Below are 27,545 nucleotides of genomic sequence, written 5' to 3'. Positions count from 1 at the left end.
AAAACTGAGGCGAGGAATTACAGAAAGTTACGCCGTTAAATTAGCACTTACGCGGCGGGTACCCTGATCAGCTGTTATTTACGTGCTGCCACTCCGAGTGAAAGTCATTTAGTAATAGCAAATTAGACAATAACGTAAACCCGCTACCACGTGAGCCGAGTCGGCTAAAAAGAAATAAAAACTCAGTACGTAGAATTTTTCTACGCGGAGCGCAAAAATCAACGGAATTTAGATATTTTTCGTGCCAGCTGATTTCTTACTTCCACATATTGTTCCAAGTTCGCAAGTTTTGGAGTTGGCAAAAAAGATATAGGTTTTTATCAAAAGTGCAATACAACTTTTTTAGAAAGGTGGTAGAAATTAGGCCAATCATTTGATGTTCAATGTTGACGGAAATATTCTATAATGCTCAGAACTTAGTGCTCAGAGTTTCTTTCACATTTTTAATGTCAATGTGAAAAACTTCCTGAGGACGTTTGTGTAAGTGCGAATTGGGCCTAACTTATGGATTTTGAATCTTGATTTTGATCTTTGAGTCAAAATAAGTCAATTAATCTTGTTCCGATAATCCACTTTGAAAATCGTAGTAAATCATCGCACGAAAATTTTCATTTCTTGTAACATTTAACCACAGCAAATTATTACCTGCCCATTTTGAAATTGCCTACTTGTTACTATTTATTTTATAACAAAAGGCCAACACGGCTAGACAAATATGGTACAATTGAAGGCCTCTTCTATTTGTCACTACTCTGTTCGCTATTCCTCTGTTCGGGGCACATGGCGAGAAATTTTGCATGCGAAAGCAACAACAAAGATATCGATCAAGATTTGCCGCTAGCGAGAATGATTATACTGGTATAACTCACTATTTTACCAACAAATGTAATTTTAGACAGCTCTATTTCACCGTTACCAAGATATGCTCATTTATACCAGTTACTTCAACTATTCGCCACTTCCTAACGCTTGGCGAAAAGAAGAGGCCTTGACTGTTGTTAGTATAGGCATGGATTAAAAATAAATGGCAGCACAAGTTTCAGTAACTTCAAGGACATCCCATCCGCACCAATAGCACTGGACTTGAGGTTCATAACAGATTTAAAAACTTCTGAATCAAGAGGAGCTCGGCCAAAGACCTAACAGAAGTGTATGCGCCAATTATTTATTTTTTTGTATACATATATACATTACAAGTTTTTACAGCTAACCTGACTTTACTACTGGAACAATCATAAGAGCTGTTCATGACCCGAACAATACGCAGTCAAGTCAAGTTTCGCATCTACCGTCCCAAGAAACCAACAATTTAACACTTCCTAGTTCATATTTGACCGATCATCAGACAGCTACATTTACATATTTCAAATCACAAAGCATACATACCTACACATAAGCAACAGTATGAGCAGGACAATTAAATGCGACATCTAGTGCACAAATTTCAAGTTAGGTTGTGGTCGCAGACAAAACGTATCTAGATATATATTAATACGGAGAGCAACATTTTGTCGTACCTTTTTTTAGTATTTATAGTCAGAGAAAAAAGTTGAAACATATACCAATAGATAGCATATGTGGAGACGGTTTGCACAATGTATTAAAATAGATACATAATTGAATAGGTGCAGATAAAATTAATCACACTATTTTACTTGTATTATGATATTATATATTATGTTATAATATGTATCATGATATTATATATATGTATCATGATATAAAAGTTGGTGAAACAACTGGAAACTTAAATATTGTGAATCAATACTATTATAAATTTGATTCAGAAATTATGATGGTCATGGATTAATTAATGATTGTTTTTTATTATGCTTTTTCAAACAAAATTAATTTTTTTTCCGTAATACATGAAATTAAATGTTTCCAATTCATGAATAAAAAAAAATTATGATAAGCTATCCATTTATATATGTTTCAACTTTTTTCTATGACTATAAATACTAAAAAAAGGTATGACTAAATTTTGCTCTCCGTATTTATATAACCTCGATTAGCGTCGAAATTTCGACGGACGGGCGATCCTAGTTTGATTAAATTCAAGAATATGGTTGGGTCTTAGGGTTATTAAAAGGTCTAACAAAATATGATACGAATTGTGAGCGGATCTTGTTGGTTCATATTTCTTAATTACAGCAAGACCTACAGCAGATTCTTGGCCCACTAAGTTAATAATTTTAATTTTTTTCAAATATTTCCTTTACTTCCTATGAGTCAGATGTGCTCACATAGCTTAGGTAGGAGGCTAATACACCAATTTGGATCATTTGATGGTTTTGGGTCGGTGTTCATAATAATATTGAAAACTATTGTAGGCTTTCTCTGAGTTTATGAATATTCTTGAATAGTAGCAAAGACTCTAATGTTATTATCTTAGTAATTTGCTCTCAGTGCATCCGAATATCTCCTCACTCATGATCTTCTAATCGTATTTATTCAAACGACTGACTGTGTTTGCTGATTTGATTGCATATATCACATCTCGTCTCTTAATTCGCTAATTGAACTAAATTGTGAGAAATTTTTGAGAACTGATAGTCTACAAGTAGAAATGTACGGTTCGCGTGGCTAAAATGATGCTCCACAGTTATGGTCTTAATAGGAAAATTAGTTTGTTATGTTTTAATTCACTTTGGAAATCACGGCTCGTGCACAGTGGTCAACAACAGTTGCATTTATTTTCGTAATAAAAAAAATTGTTTTATAATTTTACACTTTGTTTATTTGTATTTAAATATTTGCGAAACAAAATTTTTTTAATATAAATTTATTTTCATTCAAGAAAGAAGTTAAAAAAAATTTTAAAGAAATTGAAAATAATATTAAAAATCAAGGACAAGCAAAGTTTGTTTTTACCAATCCTAGGGAAAGTCATATGCGCATATTCATAGACTTCAGTTAGAGTACACTTTAGTTTGAGTCATGCTAAATACATTAGTGGAAATTTTTATAATCTCTCTTTTTTCATTAATCCGAAACAGTAATTGGTACTATCTCGAGAAAGGAAAAAAATGTAGATTTTCGAACTCAGCGACCGACTCAACGAAATAGCTTAGTCTGATTCTTGAGTTCTTTTGGCCGTAAATTAGTGTTATCTCGCCTAACATATATATAGGTATAACGGTTATTGTGAGTCTGACTTCAAATTCCTATTTTCGCATTCGCTTAAATTTTGTGCTTAATGTGAAATTTAAAATCAAAAACATCTATTTCGTATAATCATAGTCAAGCTAAACCCGGCTCTAAACTATACTTTATATTATGAACAAAAACTTTATGGTCGGGTTTTGCGTTTAGAGCCAACTCTAAAGTTAGAGCAACGAAAGGCTGTCATTAAAGTTGCTACTAAACCTGTCAAATTAAACGAAATTTCAATTTCTGTGTATGCTCGAAGCATTTAAGTTTAAGATTTTGATTAACAAAATAATGAATAACCACTATTTTGAAGAAATTGAGAAATACACAATACACAATTCATGATTATTAAGAGTGCCAAAAAATATATGACGAAGTCTTCCATAACCGCCAAAAGCTAGACAAAGCCACTGGGTAAAACTTGTCATTGTCTGCCGAGGGGCGACCAACGTTAGAAAAAACGTTTTCTATCAGTTTGGTGTTTCATGCACGGAGACCCCAACCTGTGCACTTCTGAATGGTAGTAACGCACCAAGCCATGCGGCTACGGCGACCGCATTTAAAAATATTGAAAAAGTACTTAAGGTAATAAATTTCAATTATAAAATTATACAAATATTACTCGTAATAATAACGAAAACTATTATAAATACATAACAGAAGAAAAATTATGTCGATTTTTGGACTCAGTGACCGATTTTACATAGGAATTTCATGGTCTTGATTTAGGGTAAGGAATCATTAATTATTTGTGAACCCTTCCACACTGGCGCTGAAATAATTATTAGACTTTGCCTACAGATATCTAACACTTGGCAATTTTTGAAAGCTTTGAATTCGTTGCATTTAAGAGAGATTGAAATTGTTCTCACTTTACTCTCTTCAAAGGCCTGCTGGAAGAGAATAACAAACTTAAATTGGATATTTTGTTAGAAACTTACTATCAAAAACAAATTCAAACTTCCTAAGGCGGAAATAGCCGCTATTATAGGAGCGATCGTTGGGATCATCATTAGAGAAACATTAATTACAAAGAAGGCAATTCGGGAATGAGTATCAGAAGGTGACCAACTCTTTCGTAGCATTGGACGCACGTTGAATCAAGGAATTGCAAGGAAATGCCTAACTTCTACAATATTTTTCGGATACTTAAGTAGCGATATTATAGAAATATGGTATGGATGAGTGATAAAATGGCTATGCAGCAGAGCTTTTGAGAGGAGAGCTGCGTGTGAATGAGATGATACAAACATTTTACGAAAAATTGCTTATATTTGCTTTTAAAAAATTTTCCGAGAGCAAACGGGAGAGCATTAAAGCATAAAACAATTACATATCTATCAAGCAAATGGTCCTTACATAAAAAATTGAGTCTTATACTAAAAAGTATGCTTATTTTGAGCACATTTTTGACACACTGTATCAGTATTGTATATCAACACTTAGAGGAAACGACGATGTTAAGTAGAAATGACTGAAAAATGCTTGATTCTTATGGAATTACTGTGTAGTTATTTTTAAACCCAGCCTGCAGCTGAACTACTGGGATTTTATACGAAGGAATATAAGTAACCAAAAACCTCAGAATAATGAAGGACATGGAATTTGCTATGCCTGTCTATCGGAGTTATCAGCATCACTAACAGCATCACTAACAAAAACGACGAATAAACAGGCCAACAATTCTTAGAGCGATCAGATTTGAAACAAAGGAGATACAGTGTGGAGGTAGGTTGGATTACCTGCCGCTGTGCACAGTGGCCAACTTTCCCCAACAATACAGTTTCGATTTATTTGCTCCGGTTTGGCGAATTATCAATTTTCTCTGGTGAATTTTATCGAGCCCGGAAAGTTATCCTGGGTACTGCAGCTCGCTGTTTCAAATTACAGAACATTGGGATAAAAAAATAAAGAGCTAACCATAGATATGGCAATCCATATTTGCACAATTCATGCATAGTAGGTGAAGAATTGTATGTCTTTCTCTTCCTGATCGACTCTTATTAGGCAATGCTCTGATAGTACGTGCTTCGTGATCCTCTCCGATTCCAGCTCGGTCACGTTTTACTTGAGATCCGTCAAACCGCCTATCTATAATTAGCTTGCCGATATTTTTCACTTATAATCCGCTGGTTTCAAAAGCACGAGGATGCCCAAAAGTGCACTGAATAGGCCAAGTTATCATTGACCTGAAAAATATGTACGTAACTGGAGGAAAATAAGCCAAAAACCGTGACGCCTGGAAGAAAATTGTGAATTAAGCTAAAGCTCACCCCGAGCTGGAACGCTGCCTTAAGATGATGATATTTTCTGAGAGACAGTTTTTAAATGGCGGATGACATGCCAATGCGTAAATTTTGAAACATTATTTGCCTTGTTTTGTAAGTGTGCGGTGATTTTCATTTGGGTTGGGACCCAAGAGAAATTCGGTTTTGTTTGCAGTTAGGAGATAATTTGGATCCTACCTAACCGCAGAAACTTCCGACTGGATGACACTGATGTGATCTGGATGACACTGATGTGATCAGGTGCGGAATAAGCGAGCGAATGCCACCGTGAATCAAGATTGGAGTAAATTGTTTAAGCGGCAACGCCATGAGGTGTAGTGTGATAGTTTTCAAAAAATTTACACAAAAAATTCCCAAAAATTAAACAAATTATGTCAAAGAAAAAAATGTCCGCGATTACAGTGGCTCCAGAGCACCTCGGAACTGAAACTTCAGATGTTTTCAGATATTTATTTTTAATGATAGCTTGACTTTTGGTATTTGTAATGGAAATATAAAAAAAAAAATAGTTACATTTGATCCTAAGCAAATAAAAAACTTGTATGTTAAAAGGAACCAAAACGGTACCAGAATTTTTAGCATTGAAAAAATCTCCAAATTTTTTTAAAATTATGTTTTATTCTACTAAATTAAAAAAAAATGTAAATGTGTAAAAGAAGCAAAACATTTCACTTAAAAAACGATAACAAAATTTCGAACACTGAATAACTCTGAAAATTATACATTTTTTTTTTATAATTTTTTCAGTTTGCTTCTTAGTTACAAATAGACGAATTGTCAGTAAAATTGACGACAATGTCCAAAATACTTGGTTCGCTTGGCACGGCATCGTTCAAATACTATTTTGAAAGAATTTCGAAAATACGAAGTACAACAGCATTTGATGTCATTTAAGCATTTTGAAACATAATCACTTCACAAAAAATAGAAAATAGGACGTGGCACGAGAGTTGCTATTTGAATTTCGAGATATGGTAACAGCATTGTGAAAATGCCAAATTCTGTATTGTATTTTTAGTGGATCAATCAGCGACCTCTTCAAAAAAACGAGCGCTGGGTATACATACATATGTATGTGTAAGTAGATGTATGTAAAATAAGTTCAATTTCACCCGAATACATGCCAAAGGTATTTTTTCCCAGTTCGAATGCTGATTGTTGCCGACCGCTAATCTTGTTTAACGATATATTTCGTTACTGTTATTACTGTACTAATCTCAAAAGCGATTTACATGTGCGCATGTGATATATGTATTAAAACAGTTCATATGTAGTTTTGCAGGTTGACGATTTATTTCTTAAACTTTTCAAAAGTTTTTACATTCAGTAATCGCGCACGGAGCACGGAACCCGTCGGCAGAAGAAAGAAATCGCAAATAGAATCTGTCGAAAAAAATTAGAAAGGATATCAATAGAAATAAATTAAAGAAATAGGCTCAGCAGAGTTCAGTCTATTTGAAATAAATCCCAATAACATCATTAATTTGAAATAAAATTTGCTATAAGCAAACATTTTTTCAGCTAATAAATCATTCCAGCGAAATAGTAAAATAATGGCACATGAGGTAAGTGACTGCGAGCCGCCATAAACAAAGTAATAAATAAAATGTGACATTCGCAATCGCAATTTTTAATCAACAACCAACTCTAAGCAAAGGATTAAAAATCGAAGGTGCCAGCAAGATAAGAATTCAAATAAATACTCGTAGGCACCTGCACATACATACGCACATATATAACTATTTATATGCGCGCAAGGAATTCCATTGCTTATGAGCTGGTGCAAACTTAGTGAATTTACAGTTATTTAACGAGTGTTTTTGGGCAGTGTCAATTGTGCAATCCGGAAACTCTTTTTTGATAGTTCAGAATTTAAAAATTAGAATTTCAAAAATTTTATCTGCTTGTGCTTAGCCTTAAAAAAAATTATTTTCGGATTGTGTTCTTGGCAGATGATTTCTTTATGAGCAGCTTTCTCGTGGCAGAAAGACACTCATAGCGCTGCCATTGCCCGCTGAGGGGCGAGCGCTATTGGGAAAAATCGTTTCTATCCTTTGGTGTTTTATGCCCACACTAGGTTTCGAAGCCATCCTCTATCAAATGACAGTCACGCAAAAAGCATACGGCTCCTGATAACGTACCCTGAGCTAGACCCGTAACTGAGCTAATTTTCTTCAAATATTAATCTTTTTACTTTTTTCGTAATAAAAGAAATACTGTTAATGGTGTCAAGAAAAGAAGTCGTATAGAAACCATCAATTTTCCTAGAAATTCTAATTAAAAACCAAAGAATGCGGTTGAAAAGTTTGTGGAATTTTTGTATAAAGTTTTTACTCATGGTTTTTTGTAGGTAATAAGTTACGCTTTTATATAAAGTAGTAACTTACAGGAAACAAAAAAGGTAAATGGTCAAAACTTTCGCACTTCCGATAAGCGAACACGGGCTACATCAGCTGCCAGCGGGCACGACTATGCCGGAAAAATATATCATATACATCATTATATCGTATATCATTATGTCATTGAAAAAATCAGTCCGTGTAGCTTTAGTGTAAGCAGCTGATCCGGTCCTGTGATACTATTTGAAAGGACCAATTTGGCACATACAAACAAAAAAAGTTTTCTAGTAGCCGTCGCCTCTCTCGGCAGGCAATTGGAAACCACCGGGTGTATTTCTGGCATGAAATTGGGGAAAGCCCTTGGCCCAATAGCCGACAAAGGATCTAAGCGCCAATTTTATATATGTGTATATATATAAAGGGTGATCGATTTAGAGGCATGGAATTTTAAATTGAAATAAAACAACGAAAATTCTAATTGATGGAACAATCTTTATTATTTTTGTGTAGAACAATGCGTGACATTTATTTTTTAAAGATAATCCCTTTCAAATGTTGGCTGCAACTGCGCCGTAATTCGGCCATGCTTAAACACCAATTTTGAATGCCTCGCTAGTTCGAGACCAGAGATAAATTCTTCACCGAAAGGACGACGCAGTAAATCCATCGTTTCACGGGCTGTATGTCAAGTAGCGCCATCTTATTGGAACCAAATGTTGTGGACATCACGGGCGCAATTTCCGGCATCAAGTCTTTTATTATAGCGTTCAGCATTCACTGTTACATTATCGGCAGCCTCGTCTTTGAAGAAATATGGGCCGACAATTCCTCCAGCCCATAGGCCGCATCAAATGGTTGCTTTCAATATATGTAATGGCTGCTCTTGAAAGGCCTTGGATTGCTATGCAGCCCAAATATAGCAATTTTGCTTTTCGACCTAGCCATTAAGCCAAAAATGGGCCTCATTGCTAAAAACCATAAGTTGACCTGAGCGCGCGATAAACACTTTTCACAGTGCGTCGATTTTCACAATAAAATTGTACGATTTTTAAACATTGTTAGGGCGTGAGTCTATACATGATAAAATGTTAATGAATATTGAAAAAAATTATGTACTTATGTAGTTTGAGAGTAGTCATGCGTGATCTGTCAAAAAGTCCTACCGGAAAAAGTACCTCTAATGTTTGACCATTTTTCTGTTTTTGCTGTTCTTTTTCTTTATAAAAGCGTACCTCATTGTGCAACAAAAATCATATAAATTTTGTTTCCCTCACGTTGTTGTGTATTTTCTTCATATAAACAAATGTCGTGCATTCATTATATAGAGAAATTACGATACACTGTCAAAGAAAAAAAATTATAAAAAATCAACGTATTTTTCTAGCAATTTTAAACTTGCACTTTATTACACAATACTAAAATTTAATAAGCTATACAACTACATACAAATAATTTTTCTACAATCTCTAATAAAAGGAAATCTAATCTACAATCTCTAATAAGGAGGTTGGCAAATTTTTCAACGTTTTGTATACAATTTTAAACATGGATTTATGTGGTTGTTATTAGAAATAAGCTATACTTTTATATGTAGGGGAAAATGGGGAGTTGTGAGACACAGGGAGTTGTGAGACATTGTTACCTTTCGGCATTATTCATTTGTTTACATTCGATTTTAAGTGTCAACAAGTGTTCTCGATGCGATCTCACTTTTCAGCTAGCATTGGTCATATTTACACGCATTCGACGCGTCTCTCCAGTTACTGTGTTTTGGAACTTCTCTGTAAGTTTTTTTCATCATTTGTTTTGCGATACATTCGATCAGTTGTTGAAGCGAATTTCAAATGTTAATATATACAAATTATTAATTGCCCTATTAGCTTTGAATTTACACATTCACTTGGGCATGAACGTTCGATGTATTTATGACTACGCGGCCATTTATAAAAAAAAAACGATTTGGGGAGTTGTAAGACAACAAATGTGGGGAGTTGTGAGACACCATTTTTTTCGACGTTTTAACGGATCTTTCATAAGTACCTCGCAATATTCATGCATTGTTTGTATATATATCATGAAATTTTTGGTTAAATTTGAGTTTTTATTGTTTTAAGTTAAGCAGAAACAATTCCATTCATTGCAATGTACGCGGTCGAGCTGTGCACCTAAAGCGCGCCAATTTACGAACTGGTTATTATACATGTTCTCACTGCGAATCATCAGATTGATGGCATTGCATTTTTTATACACTTTTTTATAACAATTGTCTTTTCTTTTTTATTTTTCATCTTAATAAAGAACTAACAACTAAAATAAGTCATTTTTATTGACTTAAACCATGGTGTCTCACAACTCCCCACATTTTTGTATTTTGTATTATATTTTATATGATTATATACAATTTTAATTTTAAGGAAAATTGTAGTTTTGTTAAATAGGCCATACCAATAGCTTCCAGTATTCATTGACTAAAGATTCCATCGTTGAGATATGCAGAATATTAAGATTTTGAGTAATACGGGTCCAAAAACAAAACCCGCCTCAAAACTCCCCATTCTCCCTTACAAAAATAATGAACTTTAAAAGCAAAAAAAAAAACAAATAGTCAAAGCGGGTAAAAAGGTTGATGTGCTTTCGTTTGTCGCGGGCTGCATATATGTAACTGTAAAAATCATTATTACGCACAGGTGACGCGTCGCTCGTGTAAGTTTCATGCGCTCTTTGGCTTACTCATACTATACATATATGTATGTACATATGTATTGGTTGTATGTAACAAATATGCAGGTGTGTGTATGCACCAAATACAGGAACAATATCGACGATTTGTGTGCTTTTCCCTTCAATCATTTGCCAACTAATAGAAAACAAAATACTTTAAATACCTCTTTGAATTCGTAAACAATTACACATCAGTAAACAAATTCAAAAGTTGCGCAATAAAAATAATATGTTATAGAACATTTAGCATACAATGACAAATAATTCTTTTCGAAAATATTTCAATAAAGTAAAAACAATATACATAAGTTTTTTCTTTAACTCGAGCACAACTGAGTCGAGGTTATATGTATAAAACGTGACTTAAAGCGCTTCTTAGCTAATCACTCACTTTGTCATGTGGATTTAGTTGTACAGTGCGAAAAAAGTGCTAGTGAAGCGAAGTTTTAAATATCCATTGGGTTAAGTGAATTGGTTTTTATATTCGTTTCAATTAGTTACATGAAGATTAGGTGATACAACAACGGCAAGTAATTAAATTCAAGTGAAGTACAAAAATAAGAGACCTCCGAAGCAAATTAGATTTTAAACGCCCATAAATTATAAGAAAACCCCCAATGTGGAATGGAATAATTTGGATGTTGTAAAACGTGAAAAAAGTTACACGAGGTGGAATTAGCAATAGAATACCCAGTAAATTATTCATTAACTTTCCACGATTTATACATAACACTAAATTGTTTTATATATACATAACTATTTTATTTTTATTAGCTAAGCTTTTATTGATATACCTAAATACTCAACAAGAAATTAATTTTCTTGGAAAATGATTGAAAAGTACGTTCACATATGCAGTGCTTAGCAATAAATCCACAAAATTATTCTACTCCTTCACATATGGCAGATTAGTTGCAAAATTGACAATCAGCTGTCAAAACTGTTTTGAAAGGAGTTTCTTCAAAGAGGAGAGGCTCTTCACAGTTTTGGTGGAATATTTTAGTGATTTTGGTTCGTTTCATTATTATCTATAATAAGTAGAAAATGCAAAAATAGCAATATCCAATTTAATTTCGCAATTTGCTGATAGACAGTTGGCGGAAATCCGTAAACGCGTCTATTGAGGTTGGAAAAAATGATGGCAGATATGCGCAGGCAAAATTCGATATTATATGTTATTATACGAGTAAGCAATAACAGGCCAACACGACTTTTTCTTTAATATGAATGCACAGTCAATAATATTTGACGAACATTTCATTAGAGTTATAGCTAAAGTCTGTTTTCTTTGCCGGCGTCCAATTTATTGTATTTAGCTTTTATACTTACGTTTCTCCTTACATTCGTATTAATAATTTTCAATAACACGGAAAACACAGAGTTGTACGGAAAAAATGTCTTTACAATCTAAGCTTATTTTATAATCTCGGATTTCGGGAAAGAAATTGTGTATGGGCGATCTCACTTTTTAATTACGGATTGGGAGGTACGCTCGAAAAAGTAGATAAGCTAGTTATATGTGAAGCTTTTATAAGAGTAAATGTCCATAGCCTAGTGCTCACTGAGTACAAATACTAACGCGCACTGATTGCTAAGTGATCTTGGTCGAGTTTCACAAAGCTCACCGTTCTTTTTTCCTCCTTCTTTCTATGTAAATGAAGCTAATTCGATAGCAAAGCGATTCCAACGATTCCGTTTTGGTAAGTCAATCGTTAAATATGTAGATAAAATCATGGAAATCGTCAAGTCGGATCGGCATTTAAGAATTTATTCCATTGCCTAGGAATGGAAAACAAGTGAGAAAACTGCTAAAAACCATTTGCAAAAGGTCTCGTATACCTATTTTATTTTTATAAACGAAGTAAAGTTAAACTTCTTGTTGGCATCAGAGTCCTTGCTTCATTCACAACCTTTCGCCACCCGTCTCTATCTAAGGCTACTTCCTTCCACCGCCGCACGTTCAGCATTGCAAGATCATCGTCAACGTCTTCGAGTCATCTCTTTCTGGGCGTCCTCTTCTTTGGCCTTCAGCAAGGCAATTGACTTTCGAATTGTTCTCGCCTTGGTATTCTAAACATGTGTCCAAGCCATCTTATCCTCTGAGATTTTATAAATCTTATCACAGTTTCGTGTTTTGCTAAAAGTTCCAGCTCATGATAATAATTGTATCTTATTCGATAAATTCTTGGATAGAAGAGTTTAGTTTGTTGTTTGATGGCTTGGTACGTTTTCGTACATTTTTATTCAATAAAACTTGCTTAATATCAGAAGAGAGATTTGGCAGCATTGAACATAAGGAGTTATACCAACTTTATGCGGATATTATTGCTCGATAACTTTATTATTGCTTTCACTTGGAAATTTTTCGTCAAGCGAGCAGAGTCCAAACATAGCCAGCAGACCAGCGGCGAATCGATGGCGCCTAGAGACTTTCAGCGGAGAAATTTCCATTTAGACCAGTTGTTGTTCATCAAGCAATATTTAGACTCAAAAAACAGTCTCTATATTACGAGCAAACTTTAAGCAGGCCACAACAAGAAAAATGTGGGGGAAAGAGGTAGTTGTATTTTATTTGACTTAAAAATACGTAACAGAATGTAATGTTTTTTTCTTAAATGCAATGTTTAATGACTAGGAAAAAAAGAAATTTGTTTATCTTCCCGTAGGAAAAAGTCTGGTCATTTTACGAATTGCGGAAGAAAATAATTTCAGGAGTTGTTTTTAGATTTCTGAAATCATTGTGCTGGAACTTTATCCAATAATTGACACTCCGTGATATTTACACCCGGAACTCTAGACTTCTATTTGAACTAATTTAAATATTAATACACAGAAAGATAAAGGCCACCACAAGGGACACTTAGTGTTTCCAAAAGGCGTCGGTTAGCACGAGAAAGAAACGATTGGCATGCTTTGTCAAACTCGGTCAAAATCGTTTATCTACTTAATCGCGCCAATGAAGAAAATAAAAATCTTGGATAATTATGGGAGTCTCAGAAGAATTCCCATAAGACCTTTAACAGAGTTTCGGCTATCTAAAAGAGCTTTAACAGTGTTATGGCTATGTAAAAGCGTTATTCCGCCAAACGTAGAGTATGGTAAGTACAGAGTTTCTGTTGAGTGGATCAGGCAATCAATCAGACTTCTGAGCATGGTGCTAGAATGGAGTTCGAGTTCTTTGGCCTCCAACTAGTTGGCAAACTGCTCGTTTTGGTCATCATCAGAAAATAGATGAAATAATATTTTGAACATTTGAAACTCTGCAGCCGGACTAAGCTATGAAAATTCGTAAAAATATGGACCACCTGAACTTAAATGCTTCTTTGTTTGTTTGTTGGTTTTCACTTTGCGGCTTTGATACTGTTAAACTTTGAATACGGCCTCGACGTGAGGAATTTAATGCACTTACACATATTCTCATATAATTAGTTCTATTACACTGATATTATTAGTCATGACTTAATTAAAAGTAAAACACTTTTTACACAAGTGAAAATCGATTTCAAGAAAAACCAGTCTAATTAATTCAATATAGAAAAACAATAGGGCAATTAATGATTTGTTGTATTTCGTTCTGCACTTGGTATATTTGATGATTTACAAAAACAATGCTTATGCAATGCAGAAATTGTTGTTATCTGTTTGTGCTGTGTTTATTGCTAACAACTGTTCGATCGAATTGCACGAACCCTACAATGCACACCCAATGACTACTTGTGAGTTTGATAACTAAACTTTTTACACGTATTGCTCCTCACCTCAGTTAGATCCGACTTAAATATTATTGAGAACGGATAACATCAAGTTCAGGATATGTTAGAGAAAGAAAAGCAGTTTCGAAGAAGAAAATAGTTCCGCGAAACTAAGGTTGTAGTTAGGCCTTTTCCCACCTTTTTGAGTAGGTATATTTTTCAGGTATTGAGACATATTTGGCTCACTTGCTTAGCCCGCATACTCTCGCACCTGTTTTATTATGCCGTTATTTGTAAGGCAATTTCCTCATGCTGACCACAAACCGGCAAAAAATCTTAATAATCGGTTGAAATTCGGAATGAAACTAAACGCCATTTTGCTAATATTCTCAATTTTCCCCTCATGTGTACATTTCGAAACCTCAAAAGGAACAAAGGACCGCGATAGATACTCCGCGCGTGTAACCGCGGGTTAAACAAAAAAAGCATCGATTTCTATTCGAAATTTCCACGGTGATATAATTCAGTACAACTTAATAGAGTATCAAATAAAAAAAAAAAAATTTAAAGTATTAGAAAAAATCGGTGGTTTGTTAATCGATACGTTTGTATCTCGTAGTTTCTTGGATAGGTACATATGTATGTATGTACATAAAAGTTACGCTCCTCAATATCCCATATCAGCGGTTGTACAATAAACTTAATTTTTCTTATTTTTCATGGTACGCAATTATTATTTTACAAAAGCAAAAAGAAAAAACTGTATTATAAGATAAATCGTGAACGGCCCTAATTATAAAAGGTATTGAACTTTGTACTTCACTGATCGGCACACATTTTGTTGTTGCTTTAAATTTTCGTTATTATTTACCTCACATTCACGTTTACAAGTGCCGATATAAAAAATTGCGATCCGGAACGTAAACATCCCACAGCAACAAGCGTGCGAGTAAATAACAAAGTAATAGCGAAACGCGAAATTGTGCCAAGTGCGTAAACAAAGATATGTACATATATTAAATTGTACAAAACGTGTAGGTATTTTTAAGCACAACTAAAAATATGATGACTGTGCACTCATTGCTCAGAATTGATTGAGCGATTAAATTTATAGTTGAGCACGTGAAATGTTGAAGAAAGAACAGGAAGATGAATACTCGAACCGTACTGAAAAGAGTATCGATTTAACTATAATGCCATGTGGTGGCAAGCAGTGCATCAAATTTGCTTGGTTCAGTAGTTTTTCAATGCAAAATTTTTCATTATTATGGAATTGAGTGACCAGAGAGCTGTGATAATTTTCCCAATTGCTTTGTTGCAACAGCTGTCAAAGTTACCAATGACATCCAGCTGTCAAAATATATTGAGTTGGAATTGTCATTTCAACATATGTAGGTATATACAAACATACATCGTTTCACGCCTGCCCAAAGTGTGGAAATTATTAAGAAATATTATCGAAACTCCCGCTAAGTCAAAGTCGTCATAATGGTTTCAAAGTGCAGGCATTTCATTGCACCGTTGAAAAGCTTGAGAGTCAGCCCACTCTTTTGTATCTTGAGCCATTACCCAAGCAGATAATGGTGCGTAGTCAAGAAAACATAGCTATATCGAAGATACCCAGGAATATCGATTCGGCTCCAAACCCGGCTTATTCTGCTTTATGCCCGTAGACAATACCGTGAGTTCGATATTTGGGCGCTGGGAATGTTGGTCGAGGATTCACATTTCGGCCGAAAAATCATTTTCTCAAATATGGTCAGTTTGGGTTCAGCGGCGGAAATCCCAAATCACCTAAATAATAATGTTCTAAAGTATCTATTAGGACTTTCCCGGTTACCTTGTTTACAGATGTTCACATCCGCTCGAAAAAAGTTTGAAAAAAAATGGGATTATAAAACCTTAGACTGCTCTAATATTCCTTTAATTGAACCCATGTGTAACATATAAATTCTCTGTTTAGTACTTTAATGGTCAACTGTGTACAATTTTATTATGATGAAAATAAAACTGTGGAATTTGTTGCTAAACATTGTTCCAAAATGTTCGGTATTAAAAAAAATTTCAATATTAATACATTTTTTCACATTCATACTATAATCGCTCAAAAATCAAAAAAAAAAAACGTCTCTTCAGCTGATTCTGTCAAATTCACTGAGAATGGAGGAGCAGCCTACCCTAGACTATAAATCGAAGGCAAGGTGAGTTTTTATAAAATGTATGCATAATAAAAACCTGGTACTCTTTCACAAAAAGGCTACAAGCAAGATTGCACCCATCAGAGAGTGCGTGCCGTCACAATAGTCTAGTTGTGTACTGTTACCAATCTTTTGCCCTTCGAAATAAAGTCAGTGCTTTTTTATACCCAAAACGCAAACATTTTTGAATTCGGTGTTTATTTCTCTTTTTAATTTAAATGTACCAAATCTATAAATTAAAAATATTTAAATAATTAAAAAAGTCTACTATTGGAATTAAAATTTATACTGAGGAGATTTCAGCGCTATTGAAAATTTGTTGATTCTTATAAAATTTGATGTTTTGAATGTGGAAATCTCAATTTTTGTTCCTTTTGAGGGAGCGCAACAATATTAGACCTTCTTCTTTCAATTCTTTTAAACATTTAAAACCTTTTGTTAGACTTTCAAAAGCCTTTGAATTTACTGAATACCAATTAAAGCCATTGAAGTGTATTTATAGGGGGAGAAAAAAAACCAGTTAATATTGAAGAAACCATAACTCTTTTTTGAAAAAAGAATACCTCATCTTGTTACATAAGTTCAAATATAGCAAAAAAGGGGGGTTCGACCATTTTTTAAAGAAATTCTCTTAACATAAGTTTTAAATAGAAGAATGGATTTTTAAAACTCTGTTTTTTCAACACAGCCTATTGTACATAACCTCAACACATTTATTTTAATAAGCGCACACAGTAAAGACAATTTGTCACGAATACAAAATTTTTAAGTACTTCAATAAATAGTAAAAATAAAAATAAATAATAAAAATTTGGTATTTTCTTTTCTTAAAATGGGTATTTTAGTGCTTTTTGTATATCCAAAACTAGGCAACACTGCAGTTGCGAGAGAGAGAGATTTGACTGCTCGAAGGGGAAGAAGAAGAATAAACTCGGAAAAAATGTGAATAAAGCGAAGAAATGTCACACACGAATAATCACCAACAACAGCAACAATCTTAATCGTCGACAATGTGACCAGATGATAAAAAGAAGTTATGCTAAATACAATAGAACTGAGTAAATTATTGAACTAATTTAACTAAATCGGCTGTCGACCGCCCTGTGACATTGTAGCCGGAGTTGCTGGCCCAATTTTGTTTTTCACCATAGCTAATCTGGTAAATCTATCATCCTTGGTAACTTTGGCTGCCACGTCACCGGGGTCTCGGCAGCAGAATTCTTCCCGTTCGTTTCATACGTATTCACAAGCTCGTTGATTTTTTTTTTCACTTTTTTGATTTTTTTCGTACGTACCAACACCATCTCAATTTTTTTCGTAAACAATTTGCTCACATGACCCCTGCTGCGTTCTCTGAGAGCCGGTTAGCTGTCTGATCTTGGCCACCCCTCTGAAATCTTTTCACTATTTATACGACGGTATTTATTTGTTAATACTTGTTTAACTTTCTTGCACGAGTAATTTGCCATTCGAATGCCCAAACTACAAAAGCAAAATACGTGCAAATTTTATTTTGGTACTACTGCTCCCACCTTAAATTTATATATGGTATGAATTTCTTGTTGCACTTTAACCAGTTTTTCACTCAGAAACGCGACCAGAATTGTGGAAAAAATCAATTCCTGGAAAAAATTACACTTTTTGGTTAAATATCGCTTTTAGAATTTCATTAGGAAAAATTTTTAACTTTGCTCTAATATCTTATCGAACTTTTTTAAACTACCCAATATAAGAAAGTCTTGTGGTCAAATATTTAATAACATGGAAAGTAAACAACAACTTGAAATAAAAAAAAAAAAAAAAAATCAAGTGTTGTTCATTGAACACACCATAAGTGTAACACACATACATATTCGTATACTTGTACAGTACACACCAGACGACAATAAACATCAATATAATAATAATTTTAATTTCAATGAAGAAATATTAAGATAACTGCGCACAAAATTTCACATTTAACTGGGCGCATAACTGTTTTAAACAAAAGTGTTTTGCAAGCGAAAGCAAATTGTGTTGTTCTGGACTTATCACAGTGGGGCAATAACACTAATTTCGTCTTATTGCATTTTAATTACCTGTTGAGTTGTATAGTCAAAATATTCGTCAAGTATTCCTTTGTTTTTAACTGAATAAATATATGTGTACATATGTATGTGTGTATATGTGTGTCAAAAATTGTTTTGTTATAGAGCAGCAGAAAATATACAAGGACAAACATGACGAACTGAACATATGTATGTAACATGCATTTTTATGTAAATATGTAACCTTCAGTTACAAAAGAGCAGCTTACCCTAAAAGGAGGTGTGTACCACCTGGGCTAGTGTTGGTTTCTCAAGAGCTTAAAAATACAATAGTAAAACCCGTTTCATCGCTAGTGGCTGAAGAAAACTTATTGTTCACTGCTGAAAGTGTGCACAAATGTACATACATAGCACGTGCAAGTGGCGTGAGCTATGCTAGATAGGATACACTGCCAGAAAATGTGTAAATTAAAACTAGGTCAGAAATCTTGGATCAAAATTGTTTTAAAGCCAGTGTGCTGCCTTTCTAAATAATAATCAAATTGTAGTTAAAGAGGTTACTTGCATATATTAATAAGCATAAACGGATGGAGTAGATAGAGATCAGAATCGGAAACATCTCAAAGGTGCCGTCACACCAATGGTATGTGCGGCACGCTCCCACTACTACTCTAATAATCCTCCCACCCCAGCTAATTTTAGCCTGGGACCACACCATAAAAGTGTAGCATATGGGTAGAGCCGCGTTTATGTCCGAAGATACAACAGGTACTTGCGTCCAGGCACCTCATGCGCCCATGCCTCACCTGCAGGCATGTGAAGGCTATACGCCGTCGATGGTCCCAATTACTATCACTGTGTTTATAGGTGCTTTTAAAGTAAGGGAAACATCGGAAAAGCGGCAGTAGTGTTATACGTATTAACCCAATACCGTCTTGTCTTCTGTAAAATTATATATTGATAGTATCCTACTCAAAAAGCTGGGTTCAACTGGTCTTCACCTTAGCTTACTTAACTGGTTTACATCTTATCTCACTGTAAATTCGTGTAAACAATATAAAATTTGATGCCATTTTGGGCCACTATTATTCTTAATCCTTATTGCTTTTGCTTGTGGCGTTTTAAATTATATGTTTGGCTTCTAGTATATTTCAGGATTTTACAACAAGTGCGGCAGTAAACAAAAATTGTTACTACAATACCATTCGGCTTTGGGATTCCAGCAACCACATTCCAAACAAAGCGTTTCTCCTTTCGACGGCATGACAAATGTTCATAAACTAATTCTGTTGTATCTGCCATCTCACTACGATTATAAATCTCGTAGATACATAATGCCCGTTGTTCAATTATTGCCCTCAGTGAACAGCACAACTTGAAAAAGTGGCAAATGTACCCAGTGATCGCTGTTCAATTAATGCATGCGAAGACACACAATGCTCGAAGGTCTCGAGAGGCTCGCGTCACAAAACGTTTCGAGCCTTCACTGTGGTGACGGTTAGGCTGTGTTATGCGTACAACATTTCTATACTCGTTCACGCTGACGTAACTTTGGTGGATGAAGCGAGCATTCGCATTGCCGCAATCGTCGTGCACAATGAGCTAACGGCCCATTGCTTATTACCGAACGTAAACGACTGATCATACAAAGCCCGAGTAAATGATCGCGTATACACATAATCCAGGTATCTGTCGCAGCTCCCGCATCCCAATATGAAAAGATATGGAAAGTGTGAACGAAGTACATGCCAAATAGTAAACTATTTTTTCGAAGTGAATTATTTCCAAGTGATTTTGGTCGAGATAAATAAAAAGCGAAAGTCGTGTCTTCTTTCCCATATGAGGTGGTATTTTCTATGTATGAAGGCTCGACCATCCACAGCCACCAACAACAGTTATCAATTGATGAATACTAGCAGAAGTACATAGTAGTCTCTTTTTCTATGCTACTGGAGTGACCTAAGCAATTAGGGAAATGTTTTATGTTTTTTCAATACCAACAATAAAGTAGTCAGCCTTCATAAAATTCAAAGGCTCCCAAACGATCCGTGACGAATCTCGTGAAAAAGTACTGAATACTTGAGTTGAAAAATTAGCTACTGTAAAGTCGTTCTTGGAAGTCATTTGCATTAAGTTCTGTTTCAAATGTAATGACAAGGTTTACTCTATCCAAAAAGTGTCATCGATTCGCTATGTGTTAGGGAGTGCGAATAGGTGAAAGAACTGTCTTAAATACACATGTATTATATTTATATAAATTTGTGTGTACTAGTAAAAGTGCCTGCAAGAAGCATACTCCCATACGAAAAAAGGTTGTCATTCTCAAGGACTTTCGAATATTTCCATATACTCGTATATATCTTTTTATCTACGAGTATCGTTCACCATCATCTCCCAATTTCCCTTAGCCGGCTTTGACTAAATTTGCTTTTCGCTCATCAGCAAATTTGCCCAGTTGTACTTCCACTTTGAAATATTGACGGCTGAAAACGAATTATATTCATGCAAATATATTAAATTTTCAACACAAGGGGTCTATGAACACACGTTTGTCAATATTCGACCTCACTCGAGTTGCTGGTAAATTTGTCGCACATACACACCCACGTGCTTATATGTGAGTTATTCATGAATGCAGGTTTTTTCAATATCTGACGAAATAACCTTCAGTTTTGCAAAGTTATTGGCTTAGGTGGAGCTTTCAGTTTATTATATAAACACAGATACGTAGGAGTGTTCATGCGCGCAACCAAGGGGACTTGAACCCCCTCCCGAAATTTTGATAATAAGTAAGGATGTCTTTTTTCATCATATTTATTACGATAAAAAATTAAAATATTCAATCATTGGTGAACAATTTTTTTTCCGAAGAATAAAAATAGTGCCGGCCAAATCTACAAAATTATGCAGTTTGCTTTTGTGTTTCCACAAGAACGATAATAATGCCTACCGCTCGAGTCTTGATGGTAGTGCTGAATTAAATTGAAAAGAAATTTCATATTTTTATTGTACTGACTTACAAGAAGCTTTTTAAATCGCATGTAACAGAAAATTAGCAAATGAGAAGCAATCGCTAATATCGCTGATAAATTTCACAAAGAGCAGCGGACCTAAAAAACTTTCCCTGAGGTACTCCAGAGCTGGCAATGAATGTTTCAGAGGATATACCATCAATTGTGGCACACAACGCCTTCCGCATACATAGAGTTTCAACCATTGCAGGAAAACCGAGGGAAATCCAAGCGAAGATAGTTTATATAATAAAGAGACTGTCGAATGCTTTGGAAAAATCCATGTAAAGGCAGTCGACTTGCTCTCCTGCTGAGAAGGCTCTGTGAACCGTCTAGTGATGAAATTAGCCTTTTAGTGACAATGACATATTTTCTTTGACACTGCTTTCAAAATGATTTAGAGTTTGTCGATTGCTTGGAAATTGGTCGATAACTATTAATTGTCGCTTTTAAAAATTGGGGGTATACTTGTTTGATGTTATGATATACACACATACATATATGTTTTAATTTACAACTACTATCGAGAAAAGAGGATATCTTAACAATCATTTTTCTTATAACAGAATTAAATGATTGGCAAAAATTATTTTTTCATTTTTTAACGATTTAGGAATGAAATTCGACGCAACAAAAAAGGGAAAATATTTTGGACTTAGTCAAATGAGAGGGAATGTATGTTACTTAAGAAGTACGATGTTACAAGAGCGGTTGAATATCGCAGCACATTTTTATATACAGAGACAGAAATTCCGGCTCAAAAATAATTGTAGAAAATTTTGTTGAAATCAAAATATAGCTTTTTTTCATTAAATTATTATTGCTATTTTTTTATACTAATTTCTTATTATATTAATTTTTTATTATTATTATAAATTTTTTTTAGAACATTAAGAGGAGAGGATTTTATATAAAGTCTCCTCCGGAAAAAAATTCTGGTTGCGCATTAAATGTATGCTTGTGTGAATGTGTTGCAGAGAGGGAGAGAAGCCGTTATTCTATTTTCTAATTAGTTCAAGCTCAGGCAGCTATTTAAACAAAAGCCGAGTACTTTCACATGAGCCGAAACGATTCCTATTTTTCTTTGTGAATTAGTTAAAAATCTACATTTACATATATATGTATGTACATATGATGACTGTGTTATACATATGTATGTATATGTGAACTACAGCTTCGGAGAATTACATACAAACATACATACATATATATGTAGCTTTGCTGAAAATAAGTAGAAAATAACAACACTGCAATTAAAAATTGTAAACACCAACATAAAAACAAAATCCATATAAATTTTATTTGCAGACAATAAAAGAGGACAAGTTGAATAAATACTGTTGTTAGTAGAGCTGCTCATACAGCATTTGCATGTTTTGTAGGTATATTTGTTTACCAATGTCAATGTGATAAGAACAGGAAATTTAATGTTTACTCTATTTGCATTCAATTTTTGTTGTTTCATAATACATACGTACATACACATATAATATTGTACATTTATTAATGCCACCCAAGAGAACCAGTTTGAGCTGATTTCGTACAATTCCGAGCATCTGAAACGACTCCACGCACGAGAGAGCTGGCGAGTAAACAAATATCGAACGATTGTTCGATCCCAAAAACAAAGGAAGAAAAGAAAAACAAAAAAGGGGGAGTGTACAGTTGTGGCGCTGACGAAAACTATTTATCCACTACATGCATCCATGTATGAACACGTGTACTAACACACGCACAAGCATATAAACATGTCTAAAGCTTAGGAGCAATAACTTTTGCAATTGGCACGGTGTGTGGGGAAGCACGTGCTTGTGCTGCTCTATAGCGACATCGTACACTTGGTGTTGGTATTGTTGTTTGGGTTACGATTGGGTTTTTGCCACTTCTGCTTTTGTTCAGCAGCTGCTGACTTCAGCTGCTATATATGGTTGTACATATGTACATAGGTATATAAAAATAAATATCTGTAAACAAAAAGATGGAATTCCGCAGAAAAGTTGATTGATACTCAAGCAATAAATGATAAAGAAAACAATACCAGTTTTTTGTATTCAAAATGTATTATATTTACCTACATATGTATATACAGTGGCTCACGGCCGAAATCATGAGATTAACGGAAAATAAAACACCTTTTCACAAAATTGGTATATGAGTTAAAATAATAAAAATAAAAAACGAATTAAAAATAATGAAAAATTTAAATAATGAAGAATTTATATTAATAATGAAGATTAACAAATAAAAAAATATTTAAAATTAAAATAAAAATTAATTATTTTGAATATTCATGATACATTGCATAGCATTCGCACATGTGGATTTTGTACATTAGACAATGAATAGAAGTTATTTTGTTTCAAAATCTGTTTACTTATGTATTATATTTAATGCAAAGCAGCCGTTATTGGCTTCATGTTGTGTTTTCTGTATTTAATTTTCATTGTTTCTAGATGTTATATACCTGTCAAGTTGACGGATTTATAAGTACGTAAAAGCAGGTGGCATAGCAGAAATAATAAAATAAAAGTGTTCCAAAGAAAATATGGAGAAATACATATATGTATATTACCTTATTTAATTAAAAATCAATATGTAATTATATAAAATAATATTTGTACGCTCAGAATTTTTTAAGCATTAACTCGGAACTCCGGGGCAATGACGGGTTCTGTAAATCTGTACGGCTTTTTTTAAAACATCTTTACATACATATTTGTAATACATTTTTAGCCATTCCGCCTTTAACGCTTTTTTGAGATAAAATATACAAATATTTTAAAAAAAGGATATACACTTGTTACTTTCCAGTCATTGAAGAAAATTCCAGAAGATAATCATTCGGAATTACTATCATTCGGAATAAAATTAGATTGGAAAAATTCTGGGAAAAGATTGATGGCGTGCTAGCAGATGTACTACCAAAAGAAGTAGCAGATGGGACACTACTACAGGATTTCTTAGATTTCTTGTCGAGGTGAAATAGGTTTTAATTTGCAATACTATCGAGAAAAGAGGATATTTTAACAATCATTCTTCTTATTACATAACTAAATTATTAGCAAAAACTCTTTTTTTTGTTTTTGTTATTTTTCTTTAATTTCTTTTAGTCTTTTGTTATTCTCCTTTAAGGTATACAAATATTATATTTATGCCGCTCCATATTCCTTTCAATTAGAAGTTAAATTTTCGGTTCCTTCAGATGACATGTGTGCCGTGTTTGACTGTGCTGCGCAGATTTTGTGGTTGGAGTTCTGCATTTGGTTTTCTCCAAACAAAATTATTGCCGTCTGATCTGAAAAGGTTAAATTTGCTTTTGTCAGCAAAAATTATGGTGTTCTGGAAGTTTTCATCTTTAGTTATACGGTTTCTTATATGCTTCAATCTGGCAGTAGGGTTTTTGACACTAATAAATGGCTTGTTGCGGGCTATGAGTGAATGGCAGCCAGCTTCTGTTTGGAATCTGCGGACTGTTTCATGATGACACTTTTCTCTAAGACATTTTTCAACTTCATGTTGCTTCATAATTTCTGGAGGGCTCTTATGTGGACTGCGATGCACTCTTCGCATGATCCATCCTCAGTCATTGTTTGATTTTCACTCAGTCTTCGCGTTCATAATATTCAATGTGCTGCGTAGTGCCAGGTTTTAATACAATCACTTCACCGGTTTTTCGTTAGTTTTTGTCATATTTATAGTGTGTCTATACTACATATTCCACTCATTTCAACGGACGTTTGACGACCCATTTAATTTTTTCGTATACGACCAGGATTTTTAATTTTTTATGTTTTTTATTGTTTACGTATGGATAATATAATTTTTCTGTCCAAAACACATAAATATATGAAATTAAAGAAAATTTTTGGTAATATTATATACATACATATTTCCTATGAGTGACTGCTGCATCATTTTACTGTGCGCCACTGTATGCTCATCAAAGTAAATTTTGTTCAAGAGTGATGATCTTCAAAGCTTGCCAACTACGGTGGCAAGCAGCGAGAACGCTTGTAAGTGGCTGGGTTATTTTATTATTGCTCCACTTCTGTTTCTCGATTCGTAAACACGCCTTCTTACGCATCCATGTGAGCTTATAAGTACAAATTTATTTAGTGGAGGTTTCTGTAAATATATATTAATATTATACGTGAATTTTCGTACGCAAATATATCTGTGCTTTTTCGCTTTGGACTCGTACAAGGCACAGCTGTGTACGCATTTCGTTCGCTTATTGTTTTTGTTTACCATCGTACGCAGTGGGGTAAAGTAGATCACTTTTGGTGAAATATTATGAATTGAAGCTAGACAGCATTTGTTGCTAGCACCTTTTAATTATAATATAATTACTTACAGTTATGTTATGGGTAAATAAGTAAATAAAAAAATTAAGATTTTTACGCACAAAATTTTGGCGTGCAGAGATGCGCATACAAATATCCTTTTTAATTATTTGCGAATATATACATATCTATACTTATATAGATTAATTGGCTCTTAAATCTTTTTTGGGTGTTTGGCCGAGCGAGCTACCCTCCTATGCGCCTTGATGTTACTCCACAAATGAAGGGACCCACAGTTTCAAGCCGACTCCGAACGGCAGATGGTTTTTTGTGAGAAGCTTCTACATGGCAAAAATACACTCGCATTTGCGCATTTGAGAATAATAACATATTATACTGTGGTCTTATGTTCCAACTCTAGGAAAATAGCTGACCCGAATGAAGTGCAAATCGAGTTTTAGGGCATTTTTTCGAGTAGCAGACGATGAATATCGGTGAATGTAAGCTGCGCCAAATATTATCTGTTAGTAGCTTAGACTTGCGAATTCATATGTATACATTTACCTTTATTACGTGAAATTATCTACGTGGTTATTGGATATTTTCTGCAACAAATAGATTGTCTCGCGCTATGATGTATCACCTTATTGGAACCTTGCTGCTTCCCCACTGCCATTTAACTGGGAATACTTTATGATTATGTATGTATCTATAGCAACCAGCGCTGAATGTTACATTCTTACTGTTTGCCTAATAATGTTATATTGGGTTTCGCAGTCACTTTATTTTATTATAACGGTACAATGCTAATGCTTTTACCATTGTAAAATTTTCACATTCTCTCAGAAACTTTGGGAGAGATCAAACTTAAAAAGGTGTCTAAATCTTGAATCATAATATTTAAGATTGAATCATACATTCAATGCATGCGCTGCATAAAAATATCTGTTTGCTTTTTCGTTTGACGCGCTATCACTTTGTGGGTATCGTGGTTCGTGCGTGTGTAAATGAAAAATTTGAATGTTCCTTAAAAACGTGTCAGCTGATTTCTCTCTCACCAGACAGTGTTGCCAAACAGTACATTTCAAAATCATAACAAAATAAACCCAGAAAAAATTTAATTTCTGTTGAAATAACTTAAAAATAATATTGAATAATGTTCATTAGAGATAAATGAACTATTTGCGTTTGGAGGTTTTTGACTTTGGCTTATTATACAATACAATGAAAAATTGCAAATGATAACGCGTATGTGTGTAAAAGTCATAGATACGAGTAGAAGGCAACTGCAAAGCAGATGAACTGGCGAGATTGGGTACCACATTGCCAATCCAACCACACAAAGGTAACATACCTATACCTTTAGCAACTTGCAAGATGCTAATAGATAAACACACAATCAGTGCTGCCAACAGGCTATCGAGAAAAGAGGAGGTCTCAGTCCCTGACCTGTGCAACCAGTAGAATAACGTGGCCGGAATGGAACATGGGCCGCACAAACCGTTGAAACTAAACAGAAAAAACATGAGAAATCTTCTCGAGGTCCTAACAGGGCATTGTCTGATTGTCAGGCATACCAGTAGACTGGGAGCGCCCTATAACGACTATTGCAGAAGCTGTAACGACATTGAAGAAGAAGAGACTATAGAACACTTTCTATGCGGCTGCATGGCTCTGGATAGAAGAAGGTTCAATATTTTAGGAAAAAGCTCCCTAAGTAACTTGGCAGAAGTAGCCAATATAAAAATAACAAGTCTTGTTAGATATATCAAAGCCACAGGTTGGTTCAATGAGGACGATGTAGAGTGAGGAGAGGGGACAGCCCCGTTGGTA

The 27,545-nt window shown here is 34.3% G+C and overlaps 1 protein-coding gene across 1 annotated transcript in view; it reads left to right on the top strand.

The window, feature by feature from the left end:
- Positions 1-6,787: 6,787 nt before the first annotated feature.
- LOC128860890 (glycerophosphocholine phosphodiesterase GPCPD1) overlaps positions 6,788-27,545 on the top strand; it is a 57,273-nt gene continuing 36,515 nt past the window's right edge. Inside the window, exon 1 of the mRNA XM_054098681.1 lies at positions 6,788-7,006. Within this exon, the coding sequence (XP_053954656.1) occupies positions 6,995-7,006 (12 nt within the window). The 5' untranslated portion in view covers positions 6,788-6,994. The remainder of the gene's footprint in view (positions 7,007-27,545) is intronic.

Source organism: Anastrepha ludens, chromosome 4 (genome assembly GCF_028408465.1).
Source record: "Anastrepha ludens isolate Willacy chromosome 4, idAnaLude1.1, whole genome shotgun sequence".
Classification (NCBI taxonomy): Eukaryota; Metazoa; Arthropoda; class Insecta; order Diptera; family Tephritidae; genus Anastrepha; species Anastrepha ludens.
Note: the sequence above shows the minus strand (reverse complement) of the source record. Positions and strands in the feature narration are given on the sequence as shown.